Here is a 12,437-nt window from a genome sequence, read left to right as displayed (position 1 = left end):
GGCGAATCAGACAGCGCTGTTTCCAAGCATGTTTTTGATCCTGTGGAATTTTCTGAGCAGCGCACACAACTTATATCTATGGAATGTACCAACTCACCACAACCTGTGGAAACTTTGGAAGCTACACCTAAATCTGTGGATGGTTTCAAACTACCAGAGTGTGATGCAAAAACAGAAGAAACTGTGGAGTCTTATGACACAGAACCACTATCAAAATGTATGGAAAAACAGGCAGCATTTACAGAGTCCAAACAACCGGAGGAAGCCATGGAAGTCAGCAGTCTCATACACGAGGTGGGCGAAGACGTTCCAGCGTCTCAAAAACAGGAAGGACGTGCCGTCACAAGTGCAACAGCTCCTCCGGGATGCTGTTTTGAACACGATGAGCAGCCCACAGACTGTCAGAATGAGGAACAAATTAACCAGGCAAAGGGAGAGAACCTAAATGAAAAGGATAACAAAAGAAAAGCAGCTGGGGAAAATGAGAGGCCCATAGATGAGCAGAGGCTTGGTGAAGGGCATAACATTTCTCAGGGTAGCGACATGAGTAACGAAGAGAGTCCGGGAGGAGGGGTGGAGGAGACGGGAAGGAAGGATGTACATACAAATTTACCTCTGAAGACAGAAGAGAGGTGGGATGGGAAACTGAGTCAGGCTCAGGACAGGCAAGAGGAAAAGCCTTCTGTAAACTTCACGAGAAAGAACTCTGCTGAGGAGCTAGCAGCCACAGCAGTCGCTGTAGTCACTGTTGCCCTGGCCTCGGCTGTCGCCAGAGTAGAACTGAGCCAAAGGATGCTTGAACACAAATTGTCCGGACAGTCATCTAATACTGAGAGTCTAGAGGTTTGGTCCTCAGGCCTGGTTAACATAAAACAGATGGAACAAACGGACGCCGCAGTGGCTGGAAAACACATCCAAAAAGATTCAAATGCTAAACTAGGTATACAGAGTCTCGGATTGTCAGTTGAAACAAACAAAGAGACGTTGAAACAGCCTGTTGGAAAACAACCTCGTCCCCTGGACACCAAATCACTGACTGTGACAGAGACACAAATCCCAAAAGCTTCAGATATTAAATCTCCTACAGAATTCGGCAGCCGAGAACAGTCAGATAGCAGCGTCCCTGGGTTGACCAAAGCAACCGATACACTAGCTACTTCTACTGCTCTCATCCCTCCAGAGATGGAGAGCTTACTCCCAACACGGCAACTTGACAGACTACCCACACACTCAGGTTGGCGAGAGCCGGTTGCTCTTGAACAGCCGATGAAATCAAACGCTGCGTCGCCACATACAGAACTAGCTGAATCAGAAAAGACCACAACAGGCAACCAACACTTTGATTTAGATAGCGCAACAGCTATGGAAACGAGCAGTCCTGGGAAAGAAGTTTTGTGTCTGGATGGCAGAGCCCACTGCCCCTTTATAGACACAGGGCAGCACAGCATCCTAGCACCTAACTCCTTTGACTTCACAGATAATGTGAGATGCAGAGAACCCAGTGGTGAATGCTCTATGCCCCAAGACCTACTCGCTTTCAGTAGCATGATCCGAGCAGAGAGCACCAGAGATGGGCAAGATCTGCATGTTGACATTGAGAATCGTGAGGCAGCAGATTCTCACACTAAACTCACAGCAGTGGAGAAAGGGGTTGACTCTCATGTAGAGGTGGATTTAAACTGCCTTCCTTGCAGGATCACACTTCCAGTAAACCTTTACGAATCGCTCCCCTTCAACTCTGCTGCTGTCCAGTCGAATCCACTCAATTTACCTTATCCTATGGGACCGGACTGTGGCAGAACCAGGCCTTTGCCAGAGACAGCCTTTGACGCCAACAACATTTCCAGACTCAGAAGTGGAACTACCCAGTGCGAAGGGGATAGCTCAGCTCCTAGAGACGACAGGGACTGTGCCTATCAAAAGCAGGGTGAGAACCTGGACTCTCTGGGTGCCATAGATGGATGGAAGGAGAAGGAAACGGAGAAAGGAGATCGGGCCCTGAGTGCTGACATCACAGCAAAAGAGGGTTCCCAGACAGGTAAAATGAAAGTCCATGTTATTTGTCCAAAATTCTACTCGGCATCCCTATCTTCACCGCCAAACCAACTGATTTTAACTCATAGCAAGATAAGGTTGGATGTACAGGGTTTTTGTAAATACTGCTGAGAGTGTGGCCTCTCACTCGGCTTCTCATTTGACTTGAGTTTGTACACGTGCAAGATGTGATATTAATGCTGTAACAATATTTATATCTCATCGAAGGCAAATGTGCAACTTTGCCTTTGTCTGACTTTGTCTTCAGCATGCAAGTATGGTAGTCAAGCCTGAGCTGCCTTGTTGGGATTGTGATAGACTGAATAGAGGGAAGCCATGAGGCACACCAGAGTAATGTCACCGAAAGGGTGTGGCTGGCTGGCTGCCGTGTGTGTGTGTGTGTGTGTGTGTGTGTGTGTGTGTGTGTGTGTGTGTGTGTGTGTGTGTGTGTGTGTGTGTGTGTGTGTGTGTGTGTGTGTGTGTGTGTGTGTGTGTGTGTGTGTGTGTGTGCGCGCGCGCGCGCAGGTCTGCTGTTTGTGTGTGGACAAGGTTTCCAGGCAACCCCATTACGTGATCAGGACTTTACAGTACATGGCAAAAGTAGAGGCAGGCTGACAAACAGTCCGTGTGTGGTTGAATAAAGGGTTAAGTCCCGCCCCCCATGCACGCCCCAGTATGTCAGCTCTAAATATTTTACTGCGTGTCAGTATATGTGATTGTGTTTGATGGGTCCAGTCAATGTCCTTCTGCCCTGCTGTGACTCCGGTAGTTAAACAAGGTTTGTTTAATAAGGTCCTCACAGAGGTCGTTGTGTCGTACAGATTTTTTTACGATTGTCGTTTTGTGAGTATCACCGTTTATTACATAATTTTGACTTATCTTTTAATACCCAACTATAAAAAGATCTTATAAAAGTCCAAAATGAAAATGTCTTCACTTTACATTCAAATTGCGCAGCACTTAATGTTCAACAGTGTTTGATTGGCTTTATTTGTCATCCAAGGCTATCGCTTTCTGACTGGGCAAACATAAGAAAACTAGATAAAGAAACAACCAATGCAAATTCCTTTGTTCAGGAATCATTGTGGTGATGACAAAACAGAAAATTCTGATACTTCATTTTTCTTTATCTTATCTTCAGTTCCTATTATAAAAACAAATTTTGTTACTTTTGTATTTCCTAAATAGGTGAAGTCTACACACTGTCTGAGATCAACTTGAACAGTGGGCTTCAAGGTGTGTGTGTGTGTGTGTGTGTGTGTGTGTGTGTGTGTGTGTGTGTGTGTGTGTGTGTGTGTGTGTGTGTGTGTGTGTGTGTGTGTGTGTGTGTGTGTGTGTGTGTGTGTGTGTGTTTAACAACAGAACAATAATGCCCAATCCCTTGCCACATCATTGTCCAAAGATGGAAATAGCTTTGTGACACACTCTGAAACCATGTGTGGGAGTGCTTAATATATACTGCAAATACTTGGACGCACATACACATGTCGGATTGTGGGGAACTCTTAACTTTGGTGTGGGTGTGCAGTGTCAAGTCGCACTGTTTCCCTTCCTCTTTCTCACATCCTCTTATCTCACAGCCATTTCCGTTTGTTCCTTCTTCCTTCCCATAATAAGCCCCCCCATAGAACCCCCAATGATCACAATAATTTATAATCTTAACATGCTAGCAGTCACCAGTAGTAACAATAGTTGTACATGCATTACATAGTCTGCAGGTAATGCGGTGGGACTCCATAATTTTTATTACTGTATAGGAGTAATGAATAAACAATGATTTTCCACAGAAAAACTGTTCCGTCTTTGAGGAATTAGGGCTGAGTCTGAAACTGCCTGGACAATTGTAAGTCGCTTTGGATAAAAGCGTCTGCTAAATGACTAAATGTAAATGTCTAAATGTAAGTTGGTGTCTATTTTTAGAAGGGATTTAAAAACTTTGAATAAACTGGATGTGTTGGTCTGAACAAACAAATTGCAAAATATGGATTAATAGATTATTTATTTATATTTGTGTCTGTCACACTTTATTTCTTACTGACATACTTCCTGATTTACTTACTTACTTGAGTGGACTTGAAAACCAAAGAGGTAAAGAAAAAGGGAATTTGGCATTTCTCACAGTTTGGCAGTATGGCTAAAGCAGCAGAGATTAAATTACATCAAAAGATAACACAACAAACTGCCTATTTTTTGAAAGCCCTCCACTTGAACCGAAAGAAGCAATATGCAACTCCCAGGAAATGTGTGAATCTCATGCGATTCATTGTGTTGCACCTTGTGTTGTGTTCATTGTGTGGCATCATAGAAGTCATCTAGTTGTGCTGTGTTCACCGCTGAGTTCACAGCTGTTGGGTAATTGGTTGAATTGTGATGAATTTGTATGCATGATCACAGCCTCATTGGTTGAACTTTTTAGGTCCTATTGCTGTTAGTTACCACACCGGTCAGGCTGGACGGTAATTAAATATTACTGCCTTTCTTGATATTGGCTCTGGATTTTGAATTGTTAAAGTGATAATATTTTTTTGCCCAGATTCATACAAGAAGGTTGATGCCAATTTTATCCCTGTGTCCAGAACAAAGATATTGATAGGCTGCATGGTAAGTGTGTTAGTTAAATGCACGGCTGCAGAGACAAACTGTGAGCCGGCGATATACGATTTTATCAAGGACGCGTGTGCAGTGTGGTTCGCGAGCCCATAGAACATAATGTGGCAAATGCAGTCTCCCTGTTCCAGAAGTGCAGCATTGATTTTTTACATGTAAAGTATTTACACAAAAACATCCAGTTTTTACTAAATTAAGTCCAATAGCAACAGAAAGCAACGGGGAGATGTGAGTCCCAACTGGGGGCGCACAGTTTTTTTTGGGACAATATAGAGTAAGGACTTGGACAGTCCCTTAACTCAGTTGTGTTTCATACATGTAGGAAACAAATGAAAATAAATAGATCTAAAATAAGTAGACTGGCACGGAAGCCTGCGTGCACCGCTGTCTGGAGGAAACAAATAAAACCCTACTCTTCTCTGAGTTAGGTTTATGTTTTTTTTATTTTCCCTTCAAGTGAGAAACTAAAGAAACAAAATAAGATATAAGATATATTCATAAGGAATTCCTCACTATCCTTGAACCTCCAAGCACCTGCGATGTACACACAGCGGCTTCGCTGTGCTGCTCCATTTGCCCAGAGCGGCAAAAGGCCAAGAACCGGAGCTGGGGGTCCATATGCCTTTTCTTTTTTTTGAGCACCTGCCCCTCGCGAAGGCTATGTTCGGCACTGTAGAGGGAAGGTGAGACCCGATCACCAGTGGTTACTGGACAGCTCTGAGAGGAGAGGGGGAGATCCTTCGCCCCTTCCATCCCTGTTCCAGTTTAGGAACACGGTAAACTGCACTTACACCGTTTCAATTCTCAGATTTTTCCTGCCGGATTAAACAAATAAATTACCTTCTGTCATCAATGTCAATCGCGATCGATGGAGTCGTTCCCCGATAGACGATTTATTCGTAAATCGGTCCAAGCCTAATATGCACGTTCAAGAATCTCAAAATGAGTTATTTAAGCCATACATCTTGCGTCTTTCTGACGAGTAAAGATAAAAACAAGATCTTAGTTATGAATTCAACCTGCTTGTGAATCTCAACACATTGGTGCTCTAGGGTTGCCAGTTAAGTCAGCTGAGTTTCATTGATGGTAATGTCCTGGTGTGAGACACTGTGGTGTGTACCTGGCAACCTTCAACGCACATGAATTGGCGCGTCACAGCTGATAATCACTGTGCTCAGAATGGATTGTTCAAAAATTAGGAATATGAAGTTCGGAATGTAATTGCATTCATGTGATATGTATGTGAATATGCAATACAGTACAGTGTGTGCAGTCATTAAGGGGGTTTGCGCATCAGAAAGATCATTATGTATATGAATTTGAATCTAAAACCATTTCACAGACAACATTGTTGACTCAAGTTATGTTCTTCCATATCACCCATTTCTGCTCACAGGTACCATTTTTGGAAGAGCTGTTGGGTGTTGAACTGTTAATAACACTTTATTCTCATTAAAATGGACAGGTTTTGGTTGCTTTGCCACATTAGAAAAGCATTTTTCAACTGGTCCGTAAAGGTACTGGCCCATGCTATATTGTTGACTCGGGCATTTGACGCGTGTGTTCAAAAACTGTTGGTTTTTCTCTTTTCCAATATTGTTGTTCTCCTTTGAAGTGGTCTGTGAGGGTCCTTTCTGATAAGCCAAGTTCTGAGCTCATACAGGATTTTCTCTCAGATTGGTTTGCCAATAAGAGTAGAATAGCCCCCTTTGGTTGACTGATAAACACACTAAATGACACATGAGCATTAAATTCTGTATGTGTGATAACTTGTTTGGCAATAGAGTCACCGCCATGACTCTGAGATGTAATAGTGAATTTGCACTGCAATTATTTTTTCTCTTTCAAGAAAATGCTTGCTACACAAGCACTCTTACTTCTGGGTGTGATGATGAATTATGCATGTATTTCTATAGAGTGGGGGACAGTCTATCAAAACAATGTTTTTATTTATTTAATTTATTTTAATTTTTTCTAAATTTCATTCTGAAAAGTTGTTTCAAAAGTCAGAAAATTATTTTAACTTTTTAGCCATATAAAAAAAGATCGGCATCTTATTTCCATCCACTGTAACAGACTTTAACATCAATACTGAGGGTCTAGATGGGACACTGCCCTTGTGGAAATATTCCGCAGGGTTTTAAAGATATGACTAAATTATGACTTAAAAAAAGACAACACTGTATGGACTAATTAGACCATAAACCAACAAAACAAAAATAAAATGACCAGCGACATGCCACTCTTGATCCCTGTGTTCAGATAAACATCTCTATCTTTCTCCCATCAGAGCCAGAAACTTGTTCGGGAGCTGGGGAGTCCCCTGAGACAGACATCATCTCAGATGGTGCACCCAGTCTGGAGGTGAGTTTTAATTTTGAACGGGGGGGAGGGTTGGGAATTCAGAGTTCGGAATAACTTGAGCTCAGCAGAACTGTGAGAAATTGTTTTTTTGAGTCCAAAATACTCAAACATCAAAACACCTTTTTTTTTTTTTTAGTCCCAAAGATGGAAAGTGTGTGATTTATTCATCATTATTTTTAGTACTTTCTATGGTTTTTATAGAGAGATAACACACAGCTATCAAAAAGAAATGGGAAGTCTGCCATCAGTGTATGAGTGCGTGGAGGCTTGTGGATTTGAATTAGCAGTATAATTACACAAAATGCACAAACATGGTGAATTCATCATATGTACGATATCCAAACTGTGAGAACCATTACTCACCAGACATCTTCCCAACTCTAACACATTTGCCCATCATCCACAAATCTAAATTGAGAGGCTTCCGGCTTCTCTGAGGGCCGGGGGCGTCTTCTGTGGCTGCAGGGCGGGGTGCTCAGGCTTTCCTGCAGCCATGGCGTGTCTATGCGGCTGCGGGACTCAGGGATGGTTTAGGGGCCCTTTCCGCTGCTTGGAGGCGCCATGACATAATACCGACCTTATACACCACAACCAATTGGGATAAGTACTGTACATTCACCGGTGGACACTTCACACACACACACACATATAGGTGTTCTCATCACAGGTGCGCACACACCACACCAGCACCTGCTTTGAACGCACCCTGCTGGTTGCATCTCTCTCCTTTTCTTCCTCATTTACTGCCATAACTACAGAAGAAGAACAACAACAACAATCTTTAATCTTCACACAGCACACCACACTACAACACATGCACGCACACACATGCTTTGGATGGTGGCCGGTGAAATGAGGCCTCTGCGTTTAACCCATCCTGGCTTGTCCTTCCTCCGGGGGCACGGCCAGGAGCAGTGGGCAGCATTCGTGGACGCGCCCGGGGACCTGGTGATGAGTGTCCATCGCTGGTCAGACGATGATGATGCTATGAACTATGACAGGAAGAGGCCACATGCCCAATTGCTGTTCCAGTTTTCCTGGACCAAACTGGGGTTTTTTTTCGATACATGTTGTCGTCCAATGTGTATGTTTTCCAGTCTACATTTTGTTGTTTGTTTCTATGTTCATGTTTTTCCATGTACATGTTGTTTGGTTCTATGTTTATTTGTCTCACCCATGGTGATTCTCCCCCTGTTGTAGTGATTAGTTGTTTATAGACCCAAACATTTTAAAATAATTCATCAATGAGGGGGATTGGTGGTGGTTCTGTACAACAAAAAACTGTGCTCTTGTCATCTGACATGCACAGAACAGAGTTATTGCAGCAGTTCTTGATGATTTAAGAATTAATAAAGAGTTGCATTGCAGGTTGAGAACTTGAACTTCACTTGCAGACTAACTGTCTTAGATGCAATAGCGTACAAATACTCCATGTTGTATGCCCAGCATGCTGACAGCACAGGTTTAAAAAAAATAAAATAATTTTTTTTTTTACTAAATTGAGAAGTGAATTCCAAATTTGTATGGAGTCACAACTTTGAAGGCCAGGCATTGGCATCAGACAACCTGTTGTGAAGCGCCTCCTGTTTGTCTTCCAAGAGTATTGATTTTTATTTTATTGGTGTTGAATGTTATGATAGGTTCCTTTCCAGGCAACCAAACCAAATAAGTTTAAATCCATCTTGGTCCGTATGGGTCTTGGATCTTATCGGTAAACACACCATTCTTCAAAGGCTTAGCCTTGCTTATTTTTTAAGAGAGGATATAACAACATGACAGCAACATGACGCTTAACTGAAATTGCACCAACATTGTCGAACATCATTGCTCCTCCTTCACAAGGAGGGCGCATTGTCACAGCGTACAGGTGCAGGGTGGAGCGTGTTTTTTACCGGCTACGTGGTGAATCATCCCAGATGTGTCAATGTTTTCGTAGAGAGAGAAGGAATATTAAAAGCAGCGATAATATATTTTTAAAGACAGTTTGATAATATGTTTTACGTCTTAAGTGCCCCCAATGCTTTTATTAGTTATTGTGTGAAAAATACATCTTTGTGATTTCTGCTTATTACTTGTTTAACAACTAGTAAAAAGTCTGCCATAAATTACTCTTAATATAATTGAAATGTGAGCTGCAACTGTAATTGTTGAAATTGGTCCATGTTTGGACTGTATTGTGTTACTTCTACTTTTTACATGTGTTTGTTCTTTGTTTTTATATCGGTTCTTGATCAATCAGCATATCCGACAGCAGCTCTAGGTGTCGGCACTGCTCTGTGGAGACCCCGTGGCAGGAGTAGCTCCAACAGTGGATTCATATGTATTTAATAGGAAGCGTGCACTTATGTCACGTCACCCCTGTACACTGCACCAATGCGCTTGGTGTAGTTCTACTGTTAGCCTTCGTTAACCTGTAATGCTGGTTGTTTTCTAACTGAATGTCCGTCTATGCTTGCCGAACTACAATGAAACCAGTTTAAGGATATAAGTAGTGTAGTTCAGGGGGCAGTGTGGTGAGTGGAGATTCACCGGTCTGGGGGTGAGGGGGCATTTCCTTTTAAACACATAGTTTTACACTGTGGTTACCACTGTCAATATTTAAAGTAACAATGAGTGATATTCTTAACAGATAAGTTGAGAATACAGAATATGTCAAGAATATCACTCATTGTTCCTTTAAATATTGATGGCGGTAACCACAGTGTAAAACTTTGTTATGAAAGTCGCCTGGATTTAGAAAATAAACAGGAGTGACGGCTAATAGTTAGTTAAGGTCAAGTTAGACCAGTTTAAGCCATGCCAAGGGAGGCAGAGGTCACCAATCAAGGCGCATCCAGAATATTCCTCAGTGTGTCCCTATGACGCACTAGTTAGCCTTCAGGACGCTGGAGGTCAGACTAAATGATCTGGGAATCTCTGGAGCCAGATCTCTGAACTCCCCCTTCATGCGCATGTGTATGTTTATACAGGATTACCTCACTGTCTTGTTTTGCTGAGTAGCGTTGATGTCCTGCAAGAGGGTGGAAGGAAGAGGAGGAAGCAAATGTGAACAAAGTCCAAGAGATTACATAGGCAACACGAAATACATAGAGATAAAGATGAAGAGTGGGATAAGTTGTGATGTCACCTGTATGATGAGAAAGTCAGTGTATCTTTACACTTGGTTAAGGTAAACAACCAAAATAATCAGAATATGATAATTCTAGCCAGCGATGTTAAAGGATAGGTTCACTACTTTTCAACCCAGCCTTTATTAAATAACTGTTCTGTTATAACCATTCATGAGATTACTGATTTAAGTGTCTGTTTGCTGGATAGTGCATTGATTGGAAATAAACCTGCCACACAGAAAGTGATGCTGTTTACATAGTACAGATATCCGGGCGATGATCACACTGCCAGCTCTGCTGCTATAGCTACTACAAGTGGCTTTCATAAACACTGAAGGGCGCGTGCAATAAACCAATGGAAGTAGTTGAGAGACCGTTCCAGACACACATGCAGGCATTATGAAGTCAATTTGTACAGGGACCACCAACATGCCAAGGGCAAGTACATTTAGTGAACCTTCACACAGAAGGTTGTTAAAAGTGTGGTGGTTATGTAATGTTTATCTGATGCCGGTTTTTCGAGAAATCCACCCTCTTAACAGTCAGACATTTAAAGGGCTAAAGCCAACCAGACAACGTGCGCCCAAAATTAAAATCTTTGCAAGTCCCTAAATCTTAAACGTCCACATTTCTCAGAGAGCAGCATCAGTGATAACATATGCTGACAGAGGGCGGTCCTCACAACTAACACCGCCACTCCCATCTGGAGGCATATCAAGTGCAGCTCTGGATGCCGATCTTTATTATCGTTTACCGTTGCGGCTTGACAGTAATCAGAAGTCGCACACAAAGCTTCTTGTATCAAACGGAGCAGTATGACTAAGCCAAATCAGAATATTAGTTTGTTTTTGTGTTAGAGGTCACACCGGTTGCCTAAGGAGAGGAAGCAATGTTGTACTTAGTCTCTTCACCAACACAGACTTTGACACGCAGATTATTAACCCTTTATAGGTGACGGATATAAGTTCTGTTGAAGGTTTGCTGCCTTTGCCTACCTTTGCTGCCCACTTGTGTTGGGTGAAGGTATAACTGCTTACAGATGTCTGCAGGCACCACTCATTCTCCACCCCCCCCCCCCCCCCCCCCTTTTAAACTTCCCTCACACCCCCGTGTTGGAATTGGAATCCCCACCTCTGCGTCACAAATGGCCGGTGTGCCAGCCATTGCCATGGAGATAGCTGTGTTTGTGTGCTGCCGATTGGTTGCAGATGGACTTGTGTTGCTCTCGACCTCATTGGCTGGAAGTGAAAGCTCCAGTCACAGAGGGAGCAAAAAACCTTTTTTGCCTGAAAAGCAGCTGAACGGAATCTAACTGATGCATACATTTCCTGCCTTATAATGAATTGTGTGCACAATTTGTGTCTAAAGGTTTGTTGCAAGGCTTAAAATTAACTATGAAGCTCAGTGGGTCTCACAAGATTATCATTTGTTGTGTTTATAAAGTGGCTTCTGTTAAGAGCTAACACACGGACCAACATGGAAGGTCTAAGAGGCCTGAGACAAGAAGAAAAAAATTCAAAGCCGAGTTTCTACACAAAATGCCACATTGTCACAAAACGGATGACAATGGCGGCCTTTTATTTTATCTATTCTTTCTTTTTAAATAAACAGTATCACCTTTAGTCAGTCTGATTTACTTCATCTTCATGTCACCCTATTTGGCTGAAAGTTGTTTTCTTTTAAACAAATGTGTCTAGAATTAGTTGATACATGGGTTAGTGTTAGTTATTTAACTTTGTCCGTACATAGAAACATGTACCAGATGAATGGATAGGAGATGGATGGAGATGGATATATGTTTGTATGTATAGAGGGATAGATATTTTAAAGTTAATGTTTTTGTTTTTGCTAAATGTAACTGCCGCACAAGAGCCTGGAAAAACACAAGGTAGCTCAGATGCAAGCGAGAGGACTCAGTCTGGAGTTTTGATCACACAGTGTGGGGTATAGCATTAGATTACAACCAAGCCATGGAAACCGCCCTCTGTAATCATAGTTATGACGGTCCAACTCATCCTATCTCCGCTCAATCTCAAAACTCAATTTGTGTCCCATTTTAGCTTGTGTTACAACACACTGTCGTTCTGTCCCTACACAAAAACCCAAACGCCCAGCCCGTGGACTCCTCCAAATCTCTTATCTCTCCGCCCACCGTCTACTTTTGTCACTCAGGAGTGAAGAGGCTCTTCTGGTGTGTGTGTGTGTGTGTGTGTGTGTGTGTGTGTGTGTGTGTGTGTGTGTGTGTGTGTGTGTGTGTGTGTGTGTGTGTGTGTGTGTGTGTGTGTGTGTGTGTGTGTGTGTGTGTGTGTGTGTGTGTGTGTG

At 42.6% G+C, this 12,437-nt stretch overlaps 1 protein-coding gene across 4 annotated transcripts in view; it reads left to right on the top strand.

Annotated features, from left to right (window-relative positions):
* Window positions 1-651: 651 nt before the first annotated feature.
* Window positions 652-12,437, top strand: part of akap13 (A-kinase anchoring protein 13) — a 65,477-nt gene continuing 53,691 nt past the window's right edge. For all 4 annotated transcript variants that reach the window (XM_080002619.1, XM_080002617.1, XM_080002618.1 and 1 more), the window contains exons 1-2: window positions 652-2,038; window positions 6,932-7,005. In XM_080002619.1, coding sequence (XP_079858745.1) covers window positions 793-2,038; window positions 6,932-7,005 — 1,320 coding nt within the window. In that variant the 5' untranslated portion in view covers window positions 652-792. The remainder of the gene's footprint in view (window positions 2,039-6,931; window positions 7,006-12,437) is intronic.

The sequence above is a fragment of the Zeus faber genome (genome assembly GCF_960531495.2).
Source record: "Zeus faber genome assembly, chromosome: 6".
Taxonomy (NCBI): domain Eukaryota; kingdom Metazoa; phylum Chordata; class Actinopteri; order Zeiformes; family Zeidae; genus Zeus; species Zeus faber.
The sequence above is the reverse complement of the archived record's forward strand: the minus strand, read 5'-3'. Positions and strand labels throughout refer to the sequence as shown.